The sequence below is a fragment of the Pseudophryne corroboree genome, chromosome 9 (assembly GCF_028390025.1).
Source record: "Pseudophryne corroboree isolate aPseCor3 chromosome 9, aPseCor3.hap2, whole genome shotgun sequence".
NCBI lineage: Eukaryota > Metazoa > Chordata > Amphibia > Anura > Myobatrachidae > Pseudophryne > Pseudophryne corroboree.
The window spans coordinates 428,765,690-428,783,390 of record NC_086452.1 but is presented as its reverse complement, the minus strand read 5'-3'; the positions used below and the strand labels follow the sequence as shown (position 1 = coordinate 428,783,390).

General features: G+C 46.2%; 1 protein-coding gene across 8 annotated transcripts in view; it reads left to right on the top strand.

Moving 5' to 3' along the window:
* SETD5 (SET domain containing 5) overlaps positions 1-17,701 on the top strand; it is a 185,427-nt gene that overhangs the window by 143,153 nt on the left and 24,573 nt on the right. For 7 of the 8 annotated variants that reach the window (XM_063941006.1, XM_063941008.1, XM_063941005.1 and 4 more), the window contains 8 exons: positions 2,730-2,847; positions 4,114-4,223; positions 4,697-4,946; positions 5,491-5,568; positions 6,254-6,511; positions 10,095-10,409; positions 10,515-10,757; positions 10,934-11,057. In XM_063941006.1, the coding sequence (XP_063797076.1) occupies positions 2,730-2,847; positions 4,114-4,223; positions 4,697-4,946; positions 5,491-5,568; positions 6,254-6,511; positions 10,095-10,409; positions 10,515-10,757; positions 10,934-11,057 (1,496 nt within the window). The remainder of the gene's footprint in view (positions 1-2,729; positions 2,848-4,113; positions 4,224-4,696; positions 4,947-5,490; positions 5,569-6,253; positions 6,512-10,094; positions 10,410-10,514; positions 10,758-10,933; positions 11,058-17,701) is intronic. The other variant, XM_063941011.1, reaches the window with a different exon arrangement.

The window sequence follows — 17,701 nt, the reverse complement described above, 5'->3', positions numbered from 1 at the left end:
GGTGGACTGTAAATTTCCAGAAACCCATCCTCATGCCAACTCAACAGATTCAATATCCTCAGTCTCCTCTTGGACAAGGTACACTTGGGAGTGTTCCTACCAGAGTGCAAGGTCCAGGTCCTGCAGAGCTTAGTGGCTCGGGAACTGCGGACACACACACGGTGTAGCTACACCTCTGTGTGCATCTTCTCGGGACCATGATGGCATCGTTCGAGGCTATCCAATACAACAGACTTCCTCTTCGACAATGCCGGATAAACCTCATTGCTTAGGGAGCAAGTTCGCACTGGTTTCTATATCGAAGAATCCGGGTTCCACCGCGCATACGAACCTCCTTAAATTGGGGTTGTTACGTAGGAATCTACCAGCTGGCAAGAGATTCGGCATTTAGGAATAGAGGATCCTGACAACAGACGACATTTTCAGAGGTTTGGGTGTCGTCTTAGAGAAACATCAGTTTCAGGGCAGATGGACGTTACTGGAGAGCAACCTGCCCATAAACATTTTCAAACTGAGAGCAGTGTACTTAGCCGAAGACCTAGTTATGGGTCAACACGTCAGGATACGGTCGGACAATGTCATGACGACGGCTTGCTTAAACCGTCTAGGAGGAACAATGAGTGGGAAGGCGCCAAGGGCTGACACAAGGTTCTTGTTGTCGGCAGAAAGGCGACGCATCATCCTCTCGGCAGTGTTCATTTCAGGGGATGAATACTGGGAAAGCAGATTCTCTCATGTCGCCAGGACATGCATCCGGGAGAGTGATGACTACACGGATGTTCGACATTGTGGTATGGAAATGGGGTCTACCTCAAGTGGACCTAATGACGTCTGGACAAAACCATCAGCTGCCCAGATGGGTGTCCAGGACAATGGATCCAACAGCAGACGGTGTGGAAGCATTAACGCTTCTTTGGTATTGCAGGAGGGTTTACATTTTTCCTCCTTTCCCACTCATACCAAGGTTCTGAAAGGGTTGAAATAAGAACGAATGTGGGCGATCCCGATCGCACCAGACTGATCCCGCAGGAGTTGTACTCAGAACTGCAAGGATTACTAGGGGAAGATCCTTGGCGGTGGCCTCGGAGGGAGAACCTGTTATCTCAGAGACAGTTTCAACACCCAGTCCTGCACAGGTCGCGTTTAACGGCGTGGTTCTTGAAACCCGGATCTTAAGAGACAGAGGGATACCAAGAACGGCCATTTCTACGATGTTTGTCGCTAGGTAGCAGGTCACAATCATGTACTACTACATAGATTGGAAGAGATATATGGCCTGGCGTCAAGTATGTGGGTGGAATTCGACGAACTTCCACTTATCCAGACTTCTAATTTTCCTTCAGGCCGGTCTAGAAGTAGAACTGATACTGGGCGTTCTGAAGGTTCAACTTTCGGCTCTCTCCATCCTATTTCTACGGCGGTTGGCATCCTTGCCAGAGGTCAAACCTTTTCATTGGGGGTTCTGAGCATACGTTCCCCTTTTCGTCCTCCCACTGCGCCGGTGGACTTGATTTTGGAGTTGGAGTTTTTTTTTTGAGAACTCCAACTTTTGAGCCGTTTGCAAGAAAGACCTGAAATATGTCTCTTGGGAGATCACATTAATGCTGGCCTTAATTTCGGCCAGGCGGGTTCATGAGTTGGGAGCCCTATAGGGTAGACGTCCTTTTTTTTTTTTTTTTTTCTTCATTTTTCAGGCGGATAGGACGGAATTCTGTACAGGAACAGATTTTCTTCCAAAGTTTGTTTCGGGGGTTCACGTAAACCAGCCATGCATGGTCCCCTCCTTCTAGTATCTTGCAGATTAGTCTTGCAAATGGGGATGCGTCTTTGCATGTTGTCAGAGCTTTCAGGGGTATACGTGTAGGTTACATCGACTTTTCCGAAGGTCGGACCATTTGTTTTGTTTTTAGATGGGCCAAAGAAGTTTTGGCCTGCACCTATACAGTCTTTTGTCTAGACGGATTTGACTTGCTATTCGGTAAGCTTATATTTCCTGTAACACAGGTTTCGATTCAGGCTGGTGCTTCTACCACCCAATCAGTGGGGGCCTCATGGGCGGAGGCCAGAGGTGTTTTCCACTACTCAACCTTGCAGAGTGGCAACGTGGTCTTTAGCCCACACGTTCACAAAAGATTACAAGTTTGATAACTTTGCGTCCGGAGACTCTAAGTTCGGATGTTTAGTTTTGCAGGCCACCGACAGCACTCCCTCCCTTGGGGATAACTTTGGGACGTCCCCTAATGTAAATGGATGCTCCAGTGTCCCCTAGTGGATGAAAGAGAAAAGAGGATTTTGGTACTTACCGATAAATCCATTTCTATGAATCCTCTAGGGGACACTGGACGCCCGCCTCGGTGCTGTCGGCTTTCTGTGTTCGAAGTTCTCGTTTAAACAGTTCGTACAAACAGCGTTCGTTTATCGGTTAACCGTTTCTTGGATACTGTTTGACATGTTGTACGGTTCGGTTCCTCGCCAGGTGCTAGAGTATCATGTCCTATTCTCTCAGTCAAATTTTCCAAACTGAGGGAGGAGGGATGTGAAGGGGGAGGAGCCGGCTGTGCACACAATGCTAATTTTAGATTGTGCCACACCTCCGGTTGCAAGCTTCACACCCCTAATGTAAATGGATGCTCCAGTGTCCCCTAGAGGATTCAGAGAAATGGATTTATCGGTAAGTACCAAAATCTTCTTTTATATTCACCAAACATGTTTTTGTGTTCCTTCGCCAGACCGTACCCCTTTGTGCTGTTCTACTCCAAATTTAATGGTCTGGAAATGTGCGTGGATGCACGGACTTTCGGTAATGATGCCAGGTTTATTCGACGCTCCTGTACGCCCAATGCCGAGGTAAACTTAGACATATTGCATGTGTGATTTCTCTAATAGTGTGTAGTTGCTGGGAATACAGTATGTACTGCTTGGGTTCTGGTGTCAGGGACAGTCATCCTGAGTTGCTGTCTAGAGGGTGTAGCCATTCAAACGGTGTTGCTAACAGCTGCAGAAACAGCTTTATTAATGGAATAGCAATCATGTAACGTAGCCAGTTTGATTTGTGACTTAAACATATTTGTTAGATAGTACATCTTATCTGCATGCAGGGACATTGGGGCAGATGTATTAAGCCTGGGGAAGGCATAAGGAAGTGATAAACCAGTAATATGTGCAAGGTGATAAACGCACCAGCCAATCAGCTCCTAACCGATCATTTACATATTGGAGCTGATTGGCCAGTGCGTTTATCACTTTGCACTTATCACTGGTTTATCACTGCCTTATGCCTTCTCCAGGTTAATACATCTGCGCCATTGTTCCTAGTAGTTTGGTAAGATGTATATTGGTCCATTACGGAAAAAGGACTATCCTGCATGGTTGTCGGGTACCCATAAATACATAGGGCATAGAGCATGAAAGCACCTTCCTATAGATTGCACACAGGATGCATTTACATGTATTAATCTCCAGGGTTAGAACATGTTATCTTGTGGGAGGCTGCTACTTTTGCCTTCATATGCCTGATGTGATTTACGATGGGGCTACTTATGCCCTAGCAGAAAAGGGAATAAAGAAGCGACAGAGTAAGGGTTAATAAGTGAAAGGAGCATGGTCCTCCAGCGCATAGAGTATATCAGGAGATGAGTGATGTGTTAGTGAGGAGGGGAACAGAGGTAGCAGAAAGCCGCAGACTGAGCGTTATATAGTGAAAGGAGCAGGGTCCCCCAGCCGCACACAGTATATCAGGAAATGAGTGATGTGTTAGTGAGGACAGGGCTGCATGTGACAGGGGCAATGTCATGATGTGAGGGGGGCAGAAAGCAACAGATTGAAAGTAATATAGTGGAAATAGCAGGGTCCCCCAGAAGCACAGAGGAGTGATTTGAGGCTTCTGTCAAAATATAGCAAGAAGATTGCAGTATTTGACATGCCTCCTTATTAAATGGAGTCTATACATCAAACTTGTTTATAGCTGAAACGTGAAGGTTTTCCTACAGTACCAGTAGCAGCAGTGTAATTACCAGGCCCAGCTGGCCATAGGAATATTTGTTCTTCAAAATGGTTACTTTTAAGTGCTTTAAGTTGTGTTAAAGAGGTGACAGTGCCGTTTGCTTCATCTAGGTCCGTCACGTGATTGCAGATGGGATGGTCCATCTCTGCATTTATGCCATTGCTGCTATTGCAAAAGACACAGAGGTCACCATTGCCTTTGACTTTGATTACAGTAACTGGTAAGTGCGGGTTTTAGTGATTATCCTCTAGTCATTCAGTCTTTACTCTACGCTTACTGTATGTAAGGATTTCATCGGATAGCAGCACAACTCCTTTTCCTTTTATATTTGTTTGGTGCAGATGACTCTGGAAACATATCTCTTCACACAGTATGGGGGGGGGATCCTATTACCCGCGATTAAGTTGCGGCGCAAGTGAGTGCAGATTTTTTTTCTGCACTACCGGACGTGTGTATTACCATTTGCAGCCCCATATAGCTGCAAACAAAAAATAACAATCTTGGCACTAGAAGAGGCCAATTTGGGTGCCTTTTCTGGCGTTAACATGCCGCCGCAGCAGTAACTCTGAGCTGTTCGTGGGTAATTGGATTCCCCCCAAGAGTCTTGCTTATGCCTGTAGATGGCAATTAACTGAACTCTGCGCTGTTGGCTTAGTAGATGAGTGATTGCGCCATCTGTCTTACTTTTTCCAGTAATTATAAGGTAGACTGCGCGTGCCACAAAGGGAATCGGAATTGTCCTGTACAGAAACGCAATCCCAACTGCACGGACATGTCACCTCCTGTCCCTCCTTCGCTGTCGATTGGAGCAGAGACGAGGCATCGGAAAGCCCGGAGGAGAGAGTTGGAACAGCAGGGTTACGCAGGGGACGAAAATGCCAGTCACCAGACTGATGAACTGGCTGAGACTCCAGTAGCGGCTGATGCAACTGGTGACCACGAGGTAAATAACTATAGAGTATATTGTTACAGAATAAGTAACCTGTATTCTATGTAGTCTTTCTGATCTCAAATGGTGTATCGGAACACCTGGGTGTAAGAGGGAGAGGAGGAAGAGATATCTGCACCATTTCACACCCCGTAGCTTTGGGGTTTAGCTTCCTCGTTTTGTATAACTAGACTGGTGCATTTTGATAATAAGAGTGGATTAGGTTTGTTCAGTTGTAGATTTAAAGGTCTTTGCTCACATGAAACTAATCCCACGCGTTTATCGGTCTGCAGGGGGGGGGGGGGGGGGTGTTAATCATGAGAACCAAACCTCTTCCTTTTCTAGTACAAGTTACCGAATTAACTTGGACAGCGGCCAAAAGATCCCAGTGACTTCATAGGTGGCATTTTCACAAATATACCAGCCCAAAACGGACTGCCTCAATATTATGTTGGTGTCTGACAAACCTTAGTAACATTTGAAGTTAAATCCTTGTTGCATTGTGTTTTATCATCTGTGAGCATTAATAATCTAGTCGAGCCCTGTCCCCTCATCGCAGGCGGAAGGCGACATGGCAGATAAGCGGGAAGATACTAAAGAGGAGGAAGAGATGGGACCCATGCCTCGGACTAGAAGGGTGCGTGCTGTCCCCTTTGCCTGTTATTTGCTGCATAGTTCAGCTGCAACTTTAGCTAAACCAGTGGGATCTGAATATTTTCATGAAGACGCAACATTTAGGTTATAAGGGCGTTACAGGCCAAACAGTTTAAAAAAAATAATAATTGACAGTTGTTTGTTTTTCGAGATATTTTGAGCAATAAAAATTTTTTTGGGATCGGCGCATCTGATCTGCAGGTCCCCAGTCCAGAGCTGGAGTATTCCATTTAATTCATAACTTCGCCAGCTAATCTTTGAATACAGTAGTTAGTGTTATTGTGTAAAGATCCCAGGCTGAACAAGTATTTATTTGCAGCTGGGGCTTCTAGAGCTTCCTTTTCAATTTATTGCTGGTTCCACCTAATAAATCCATCCATTTATGTCCCCCCTCCCTTTATTTCACCACGGCCTGCTAATGCCCTAAAGATGCTTTTATCCTGCTAAACCAAAGTCCGTCTGTTCCACAGCCACTTGCCACTGGTTGCATTCAGTGAATTTTCCACTGATTTTGATCTTACTATGCTGAGCAGAAATTGTTTATGCGAGCATAAACTCCACTATGTTTAGTGAGGTTATGTGGGTGCTAGATTTAGCCGATGATATACTCTTACTGTGTGTCCCACCTGCAAACAAACTAGACACACGTTGTTTTTCTGTCCTTGCAGTCGAGAGAAGAAAAGAAAGTAGATCTCACCATGCAGTCACTTGAGAGCTTGGAGAAAAGAAGGCGACGCAGAGAACAGCAGCCAGAACAAGCGGTTGCTGAAACCGAGGCCCCTCCTGCTGCGGAGGTCCGCCCCATCGTAGAATCTGCACCTCAAGCTGATGCTTCGGAGCCAGAATCCGAAAGCCCCACGTTAGCAGAACCTACGACCAATCCCACGCAGCCGGGAGTGAACACCAGAAGATCATCACAGGCATTGGTGAGGAGCTGCACGGTGTGGCGCTGAAGTGTTACACTGCGAAAACTTAGTTTGGGTTAACAAGCCAAGTCTTCCACAACATTTTATGGGATGTCACAGTAGATCATATCTCTTCAGCTCATGTTCTCTGGAGACCTTTTAAACTTGCGGCATGTATTCAATGTCTGTTCTTTGAGACACCATTTAAAACTTTGTACAACCATTTTCTATGCAGTGTCTTCGAGGAACCCATTCCACTTTACTTGGATGTCACTGCTAAACGTCTTCTAATGGTATGAAGTTTTCTCACAGTTCTGTCAAAATAAGGACGGTACAGTTAATTCACTGGAGGCATTCGTAGGAAGCCACCCCTTTGCCCTTCTGCCTTCCAGACCCTGTAGAATATTGTATGTTGGAGTAAAAGGAATAGGGGTAATGTTTTTGCCCTTTCCAGATTAGTTTTGCAGACACTAAAGAACTTTTTAGATTTCCTAAATTTTCTCTAAACTAGACTTTTTCAAATATTTATTTTTTATCTACTTGGTCCCCACTTTAGTGTTTAATAAGATAAAGGACTCCCATCATTTTTAGTGAGGTCTAGATACAATTATTGTAGACGTATCGTCCACTTTATAAAGTTATTTTGTTTATATTTGTGTGTGTGTTTTAAAAACATTCATTGTCACATGTATTACTCTGTCCCCTTTTTTACATCGTAATTTCAAATTCATTCAAAATTGAGTTAAGCCACGGTACCCAGCCCTTACTAGTAGTATATTGCTTTGTGTGTCTTGTTTGTCGGTTGTAATTCTCTGTCTTCCCATACTACTCTGTGCCGGCAGAGAAATGGGCCTGCACCATGTTTGGGACTGGACGTAATGATGTTAAATAGCCCGTTAGTGTCTGGTCCCTACTTCGGGTGGTTAGAGTACACTGGTTCCTTCTAACATGTCTTGTTTTGGGGGGAAGGCCCCCAATTTGTGCCCCCTACAGCTCTGAATGCACTGATTATGTCTGACCGTGTCTCATCTTATGCATGGATATCATATTCTCCAGTGTTACTACTGCTCTTTCCTGAGCTGGCAAATATTAGGCCCATTAGACAGCCAATCTCCAATTTCTCATTCCCTGTACTGTTGGCCAGAGACAGGATTTGTGGGGCTGAGGGAGTGGGTTCCTTGCTCAGGGTTCAGTTATCTGTCCAGCTTCAGGGATTTGGATCACTGTTAAACTGTACCACATCCTCTGATATATCCCTTCCACCACCTGGCACAATTTCAGCCATTGAGGACATTTAACCACGTCACATGGATGTCCAAGTCACATCTGTATCTATGGTGGTGTCTTATACTAGAGTGTGTATGGGGTACTTCTGTTGATTTTGAGTCCTTTACCGAAACAAGGAGATGGCTGCGGTCTACTAGTTCCAGTATGCGGGTGACCCACCCATTGCTCAGTGTATGTTCCGTCCTGGAATTACAAGGTGTAAGAGTTGCTATATGGATAGAGAAAATTGTGCGTGAAAGTTGGGCTGAATCAGTTAGAATGTCATCTGAAGATAAAACTCCTTGAGATCAGATGTTGACGTACCAGTCCTTATAAAGAAGAATGATATCCGTGCCACTATAGCGGAATCACAAAGTATTGCTACAACAGCTAATTACTAAAATATGGCTGCTTTGCTTCATTTAATGGTCAGGTGATGCATAATCCAAATTCACACACTGTACCATACCTTTGTGGGTCTTATACTTAGTTGGGTCAGGGTTCGGTTATCTATTGCAAAAGCAATAGCTGAAAAAACTGAATTCCCTGTAAGAAGCATTCAAAAGGTAGGACAAATGCCTTAAGAGAATAGATATTGCAGATGGCAGTATCAGAAAAGCAAATGTGAAGGTGATTCTTCATTCCCTATGTTACTGAAGGAGGGTGAATATCGGGCAAGGAACAATAGCAGAGGTCCATATTTGGATTAGGGTTTATTGATTGGAAAAAAAGGCCAATCTGACTACTTCATCAATGAAATTATCTTTGGGCATTCTAGGCACAAGTTTTTTTTCCAGGTGTAGTAAAAGAGTTCCCAGGATCCTAAAATGTTCATCACTAATTGAAATTGATAACCCCAGGAAAAGAGAGCACATTTGGATTGAGGTTTCCTGGAAAGTGTGAGACGTCACAAGGCTGTATGTAACTTATGGAGCGCTGTTAACAGTATTACAGACCTTAAATGCCACAAAAGGAATTTCAGCTGTAAATGCACCGATTATGTCTGACCGTATCTCATCTTATGCAGGGATACCAAACACCCCAGTGTTACTAATGTTCTTTCCTGAGCTGGCTGGAGAACTATTTTGTCAAGGCACAAAATGCATACTTTTCTGTCAGCCACTAGGGGACACTGGCATAACTTCAAGACCATGGGGAACAAAAAGCATATTTCTGTCATATTGGACCTGTACAAGATCTGAAGCCTCATTGGAGCAGATTTGCAGTGTAGCAACATGCTCCAGTTTTCACATTTTCTCCAAACATAATTTGATGTTGAACTTGGATTTGACTTTTCATCAAGAAGTATTTCAAGCCTTGAATATCTCTAATTAAATGTGATTTTTTTTCTCCTGGTATTGGCTGCGTGGAAGTATAAGGGAAATGTAAATGACTTTTACTGGTAATTGTGTTTTCCATATAGGGGGATATTCAATTAGTTTCGGATCTTCTATGACACTGAGCATCCGACACTGCAATATTCTATTGCGGGCCGTTTCCGCCCATTTCCCCTCTTTTTCCGACCATTCATTTCCACCCTCTCTTATGGGTGGAAATGAATGATTGAAAACTGACTCGTTTTCGACTGCGGCGGGGTCAAAAACACATGGATGAGCATAGATTCCGCTCATCCCCGTGTGTTTTTCGACTTGTCTGCATTTTCGACAGGGAGGAAAAACGGCACTTTAATTGAATATTGAAGTGTCAAAAAGTTCCAATTATTTGGCGGGAAGTGCCGTCCTTCCGCCATATCAAAACTTCCGACCCTAATTGGATACTCCCCATAGAGTCTGTGACAGCACCCTTATTGTCTGAAGTATGGACGGGATGAAGGGGCTGTTCTGCCTCTACTTCCTGTCCCTTTCACAGGGCAGTCTTATCTTTGGGTGGTGCTGTCATGGAGACTACATTGAGATGCAGTTATCAGGAAGAGCCTTTTACATATGAGCTGCCAGTAGTGATACTTTTAATGGGTTTGGCCACACTGATGGTTTGGGGAGGAGTCTCTGTAGGTGGATCAGTAAGTGATGACATGGGACAGATGAATGTAGGCGTGTGCTTGTCTGTGCAAGGACATAATTTAGCCTTTATTGATCCGTGACTGTCCAGCTAAGTATGCCCTGCTATGCCAGGCAGAGCTCCGCGTCCTGCCTCTATAGGTTACAGTGCGCAGACACTCTGTCATGTGAGCCTACCTCTTACTAGTTACAATGTACCAGTTAGATGAGAGATCTAGGCTTAAGTAATTTCAATTAAATATCTGTCCTTTAAAAATAAAAGTTTGGTGGGACGTCCAAAAGTACAGTCACTAATAAGGGTATTTATTTTGTTTACATAGGAAGCCAATACAGAGAAACCTGCTCCTAAGCCAATTACACCAAAATCCACCAGGCCTCGTCCAAAAAGTCGCATGTCACGTTACCGCAGTGCTTCAGCGCAGAGGTTGAGGAGGCAACGTCAAGCTGTGGCTCAGCAAGTAGAGCTGGCGCCCCCGGTGGCGGAGGATAGGACCACGAGTGCAGCCACGACAGAGGCCGGGACCACAGAAAATGTAGGAATCAGCGACATACCACAAGGTTCAGAGTCTCCTACTGTAGCCCAGGTGGTCACCCAGCCAACCCGCGCAAGCCTTAAATACCACAAGACTAAAAAGGTTGGTAGTGTTTCTTACATCAGTCATAGTGATCAGGTTATATGTCCGTTATGCGCCCAAACTCTCCAATCTGCGTTTACTTAACAAGTACCTGTCTCTTCCCAGTACCTAGTAACAGAATGGTTAAACGACAAGGTGGAGAAGCAGGACTGTCCCATTGATCACACTTTGCGGATTACCACAGATCCAACCGTGTTGGCAACTACCCTTAACATGCTCCCTGGACTATCCCATTTCCCATCCATATGCACAGCTCCCAAACACTACATACGCTTCGTGTCTCCTTTTATGCCAGAGAGGCGGAGGAGACCTCCAAAGGTGGATGGCACTTATGGGTCCTGCAAAAAGGTTGGTGTTAATTCTGCGTTGTGATTGGAAGCTCTTGTGCTCTGATATCCATATGTCCACTTTCAGAATGGTTTCTGTCACTTTTGAAAGAGTAGAACTTAATGTGTAGTTCCCTAAATGTTCTTGATAATACTATGTGTGATTGGTGTCATTGATCTTTTTATTTTCGTCGTCAGCGCTGGATTAAACAATCCATGGAGGATATCATCATGCTGCCAGCTAGCTCTATACAGGAGAAACCCGAACCTTTATACCAAAGCAATGAGAGCAGCAGCTCTCCCAACAACGGCACCAATGCAGGTAATGGGCTCTGTCAGGACAAGGGAACAGTACCACTGTTTTCAGAATCTAAATAGATGTGAAAAATAAAGTACAGTATGTTGGTTGAGCAGAAAAAACATTTTGCAGATTTAGCTGTGCAGAACATGAATAATGGGAAATTCCATGTACAGTACAAGAAACTCTTATACTTGCAAGTTCCCCCATAAGTAAATATTAATCACTTTGTAATTTATAATCTGCTTTGTCTTTTTTTACAGAATGTCCGCTGCCTTATGTGCAGTATATAGTATCTTTCTGCAGCGGGATACATTGGTTTCCACAGGGAAACATCGGGGTGTACAGATGGATCTTGATCCAGGCACCAACAGGCTAAAGCTTTAGACTGTCCCAGGATGCATTGCGGCCTCCTCTATAACCCCGCCTCCAGGCACTGTGAGCTCAGTTTCGAGTTGGTGCCTGCAGAAGCAGGTCACTCAACAGGGGGGCTGCACTGGGCAGCGCTGAAAAAGCTTTTAGAAGACTTCAAGGGCCACAACACTTACATGTCACAGTGACATTGTGTGCTGCAGCTCCGTCACCTCCCCAGTGGCTCTGTTCCTGGGTACTTGCGGCGGAGACGCTCCGGCTCTAGGCACACAGTCGCAGACACTCTCCTGGTTCACATGGCTGCTACTGAAGGGAGGAGGTAAAGAGGGTGCCCCAGGCGGGATCCGCCATTAAATCGCAATCCAGTCGCAGTCTAAGGAGACTGATTGAGACACTGGCGGGGACACTGTAACAGAGCAGGGACCCCACTATATCCACCAGGTCATAGGAGTACAGGTCGGATATATAAATATATAACAATGTGCGGTCCGAGACCGAATGTATGTATCGGAATACTCGTACAATATATTCTGGCCCAGGTACACTTGTTCTTAACTAACGCTGTCTTAATGATGACATGTAGAATACTTAAGTGTCTGTAAAATCAAGGTGCTGATGTACAGGCGGATTTACAGAGGAGACCTTGACCTGCAGTCCCGGAGACCAGTCGCAGATAATCATAGAAAATGGGCCCAGCATCTCAGTCAGGGAGTGAGGGAGAGTGTGAGGCAGCTCCAGAGCGGGAACACCAGCAGTAGGTGGCGCCTGGAGCTGGCGGAGGGGCTACATGTCAAGCACCTTCTCCCCTATTATGGTCATCACCACCTGGTACTGTGGAGTCTTAATAAAGAGGAGATATATATATATATATATATATATATATTTCTCTATCGTCCTAAGTGGATGCTGGGGTTCCTGAAAGGACCATGGGGAATAGCGGCTCCGCAGGAGACAGGGCACAAAAAAGTAAAGCTTTACTAGGTCAGGTGGTGTGCACTGGCTCCTCCCCCTATGACCCTCCTCCAGACTCCAGTTAGATTTTGTGCCCGAACGAGAAGGGTGCAATCTAGGTGGCTCTCCTAAAGAGCTGCTTAGAGAAAGTTTAGTTTAGGTTTTTTTCTTTACAGTGAGTCCTGCTGGCAACAGGATCACTGCAACGTGGGACTTAGGGGGAAAGTAGTAAACTCACCTGCATGCAGAGTGGATTTGCTGCTTGGCTACTGGACACCATTAGCTCCAGAGGGATCGAACACAGGCCCAGCCGTGGAGTCCGGTCCCGGAGCCGCGCCGCCGACCCCCTTGCAGATGCTGAAGCGTGAAGAGGTCCGGAAACCGGCGGCTGAAGACTCCTCAGTCTTCATAAGGTAGCGCACAGCACTGCAGCTGTGCGCCATTTTCCTCTCAGCACACTTCACTGGGCAGTCACTGAGGGTGCAGAGCGCTGGGGGGGGGCGCTCTGAGAGGCAAATATAAACCTTATACAAGGCTAAAAATACCTCACATATAGCCCATAGGGGCTATATGGAGATATTTAACCCCTGCCTGACTGGAAAAATAGCGGGAGAAGAACCCGCCGAAAAAGGGGCGGGGCCTATCTCCTCAGCACACGGCGCCATTTTCTGTCACAGCTCCGCTGGTCAGAACGGCTCCCAGGTCTCTCCCCTGCACTGCACTACAGAAACAGGGTAAAACAGAGAGGGGGGGCACATTAATGGCTATATATATATATATTAAAGCAGCTATAAGGGAGCACTTAATATAAGGATATCCCTTGTATATATAGCGCTTTGTGGTGTGTGCTGGCAGACTCTCCCTCTGTCTCCCCAAAAGGGCTAGTGGGTCCTGTCTTCATTAGAGCATTCCCTGTGAGTTTGCGGTGTGTGTCGGTACGTGGTGTCGACATGTATGAGGACGATATTGGTGTGGAGGCGGAGCAATTGCCAAATATGCAGATGTCACCCCCCAGGGGGTCGACACCAGAATGGATGCCTTTATTTGTGGAATTACGTGATGGTTTATCTTCCCTTAAACAGTCAGTTGAGGACATGAGGCGGCCGGACAATCAATTAATGCCTGTCCAGGCGCCTCAAACACCGTCAGGGGCTGTAAAACGCCCTTTGCCTCAGTCGGTCGACACAGACCCAGACACGGGCACTGATTCCAGTGACGACGGTAGAAATTCAAACGTATTTTCCAGTAGGGCCACACGTTATATGATTTTGGCAATGAAGGAGACGTTACATTTAGCTGATACTACAGATACCGTAAAACAGGGTATTATGTATGGTGTGAAAAAACTACAAACAGTTTTTCCTGAATCAGAAGAATTAAATGACGTGTGTGATGAAGCGTGGGTTGCTCCTGATAAAAAGTTATTGGCATTATACCCTTTCCCGCCAGAGGTTAGGGCGCGCTGGGAAACACCCCCTAAGGTGGACAAGGCGCTCACACGCTTATCCAAACAAGTGGCGTTACCCTCTCCTGAGACGGCCGCACTTAAGGATCCATCAGATAGAAAGATGGAAGTTATTCAAAAGAATATATACACACATGCAGGTGTTATACTACGACCAGCTATAGCAACTGCCTGGATGTGCAGTGCTGGAGTAGTTTGGTCAGAATCCCTGATTGAAAATATTGATACCCTAGATAGGGACAATGTTTTACTGTCGTTAGAACAAATAAAGGATGCATTTATCTATATGCGTGATGCACAGAGGGATATTTGCACACTGGCATCTCGGGTGAGTGCTATGTCCATTTCAGCCAGAAGAGCCTTATGGACACGACAGTGGACAGGCGATGCGGATTCAAAACGTCACATGGAGGTTTTGCCGTATAAAGGGGAGGAGTTATTTGGAGTTGGTCTATCAGACTTGGTGGCCACGGCTACTGCCGGGAAATCCACTTTTTTACCTCAAGTCACTCCCCAACAGAGAAAGGCACCGACCTTTCAACCGCAGCCTTTTCGCTCCTACAAAAATAAGAGAGCAAAGGGCTTGTCGTACCTGCCACGAGGCAGAGGAAGAGGGAAGAGACACCAACAGGCAGCTCCTTCCCAGGAACAGAAGCCCTCCCCGGCTCCTGCAAAAACCTCAGCATGACGCTGGGGCCTCTCAAGCGGACTCGGGGACAGTGGGGGGCCGTCTCAAAAATTACAGCGCGCAGTGGGCTCACTCGCAGGTAGACCCCTGGATCCTGCAGATAATATCTCAGGGGTACAGGTTGGAATTAGAGACGGATCCTCCTCATCGTTTCCTGAAGTCTGCCTTACCAACCGTCTCTTCCGAAAGGGAGAGGGTGTTGGAAGCCATTCACAAGCTGTACGCTCAGCAGGTGATAGTCAAAGTACCCCTATTACAACAAGGAAAGGGGTATTATTCCACTCTATTTGTGGTACCGAAGCCGGATGGCTCGGTAAGGCCTATTCTAAATCTGAAGTCCTTGAACCTCTACATAAAAAAGTTCAAGTTCAAGATGGAGTCACTCAGAGCAGTGATAGCGAACCTGGAAGAAGGGGACTTTATGGTATCCTTGGACATCAAGGATGCGTATCTACACGTTCCGATTTACCCCGCACACCAGGGGTACCTCAGGTTCATTGTTCAAAACTGTCACTATCAGTTTCAGACGCTGCCGTTCGGATTGTCCACGGCGCCTCGGGTCTTTACCAAGGTAATGGCCGAGATAATGATTCTTCTTCGAAGAAAAGGCGTATTAGTTATCCCATACTTGGACGATCTCCTAATAAGGGCAAGGTCCAGAGAACAGCTGGAGACAGCTTTAGCACTATCTCAAGAGGTGCTAAGACAACACGGGTAGATTCTGAATATTCCAAAATCCCATTTAATCCCGACAACTCGTCTGCTGTTCCTAGGAATGATTCTGGACACGGTTCAGAAAAAGGTTTTCCTTCCAGAGGAAAAAGCCAAGGAGTTATCCGATCTGGTCAGGAACCTCCTAAAACCAGGAAAAGTGTCAGTACATCAATGCACAAGAGTCCTGGGAAAAATGGTGGCTTCTTACGAAGCAATTCCATTCGGCAGATTCCATGCAAGAATATTACAAAGGGATCTGTTGGACAAATGGTCAGGGTCGCATCTGCAGATGCACCTGCGAATAACCCTGTCACCAAAGACAAGGGTGTCACTTCTGTGGTGGTTGCAGAAGGCTCACCTATTAGAAGGCCGCAGATTCGGCATTCAGGATTGGATCCTGGTGACCACGGACGCCAGCCTGAGAGGCTGGGGAGCAGTCACACAAGGAAGAAACTTCCAGGGAGTATGGACGAGCCTGGAAAAGTCTCTTCACATAAACATTCTGGAACTAAGAGCAATCTACAATGCTCTAAGCCAGGCGGAACTTCTCCTGCAAGGAAAGCCGGTGTTGATTCAGTCGGACAACATCACGGCGGTCGCCCATGTAAACAGGCAGGGCGGCACAAGAAGCAGGAGTGCAATGGCAGAAGCTGCCAAGATTCTTCGCTGGGCGGAGAATCACGTGATAGCACTGTCAGCAGTGTTCATCCCGGGCGTGGACAACTGGGAAGCAGACTTCCTCAGCAGACACGATCTTCATCCGGGAGAGTGGGGTCTACATCCAGAAGTCTTCAACATGTTAATAGACCGTTGGGAAAGACCAATTGTAGACATGATGGCGTCTCGCCTCAACAAGAAACTGGACAAATATTGCGCCAGGTCAAGAGATCCACAGGCAATAGCTGTGGACGCACTGGTAACTCCTTGGGTGTACCAGTCAGTGTATGTGTTTCCTCCTCTGCCGCTCATACCAAAGGTATTGAAGATCATACGGCAAAGAAGAGTAAGAACAATACTAGTGGTTCCGGATTGGCCGAGAAGGACTTGGTATCCGGAACTTCAAGAGATGCTCACGGACGAACCGTGGCCTCTACCTCTGAGAAGGGACCTGCTACAGCAGGGTCCCTGTCTTTTTCAAGACTTACCGCGGCTGCGTTTGACGGCATGGCGGTTGAACGCCAGATCCTAAAAGGGAAAGGCATTCCAGAAGAAGTCATTCCTACCTTGATTAAGGCACGGAAGGAAGTCACCGTGAAACATTATCACCGCATTTGGCGAAAATATGTAGCGTGGTGCGAGGATCGGAGGGTTCCGACGGAGGAATTCCAACTGGGTCGTTTCCTACATTTCCTGCAATCAGGATTATCTATGGGTCTCAAATTGGGATCCATTAAGGTTCAAATTTCGGCCCTGTCAATATTCTTCCAAAAAGAATTGGCCTCTGTCCCTGAGGTCCAGACTTTTGTCAAGGGAGTACTGCATATACAGCCTCCTGTGGTGCCTCCGGTGGCACCGTGGGATCTAAATGTAGTTTTAGATTTCCTCAAATCCCATTGGTTTGAACCATTGAAAAAGGTGGATTTGAAATATCTCACATTGAAAGTGACTATGTTACTAGCCCTGGCCTCTGCCAGGAGAGTATCTGAATTGGCGGCTTTATCTTATAAAAGTCCTTATCTAATCTTCCATTCGGATAGGGCAGAACTGCGGACTCGTCCGCATTTTCTCCCTAAAGTGGTATCAGCATTTCATCTGAACCAACCTATTGTGGTGCCTGCGGCCACTAGCGACTTGGAGGACTCCAAGTTGTTGGACGTTGTCAGAGCCTTAAAAATATACATTGCAAGGACGGCTGGAGTCAGAAAATCTGACTCGCTGTTTATATTGTATGCACCCAACAAGTTGGGCGCACCTGCTTCTAAGCAGTCGATTGCTCGTTGGATTTGTAACACAATTCAACTTGCACATTCTGTGGCAGGCCTGCCACAGCCTAAAACTGTAAAAGCCCACTCCACAAGGAAGGTGGGCTCATCTTGGGAGGCTGCCCGAGGGGTCTCGGCATTACAACTCTGCCGAGCAGCTACGTGGTCGGGGGAGAACACGTTTGTAAAATTTTACAAATTTGATACCCTGGCAAAGGAGGACCTGGAGTTCTCTCATTCGGTGCTGCAGAGTCATCCGCACTCTCCCGCCCGTTTGGGAGCTTTGGTATAATCCCCATGGTCCTTTCAGGAACCCCAGCATCCACTTAGGACGATAGAGAAAATAAGAATTTACTTACCGATAATTCTATTTCTCGGAGTCCGTAGTGGATGCTGGGCGCCCATCCCAAGTGCGGATTATCTGCAATACTTGTACATAGTTATTGTTAACTAATTCGGGTTATTGTTAAGGAGCCATCTTTAAGAGGCCCTTTCTGTTGTCATACTGTTAACTGGGTTTAGATCACAAGTTGTACGGTGTGATTGGTGTGGCTGG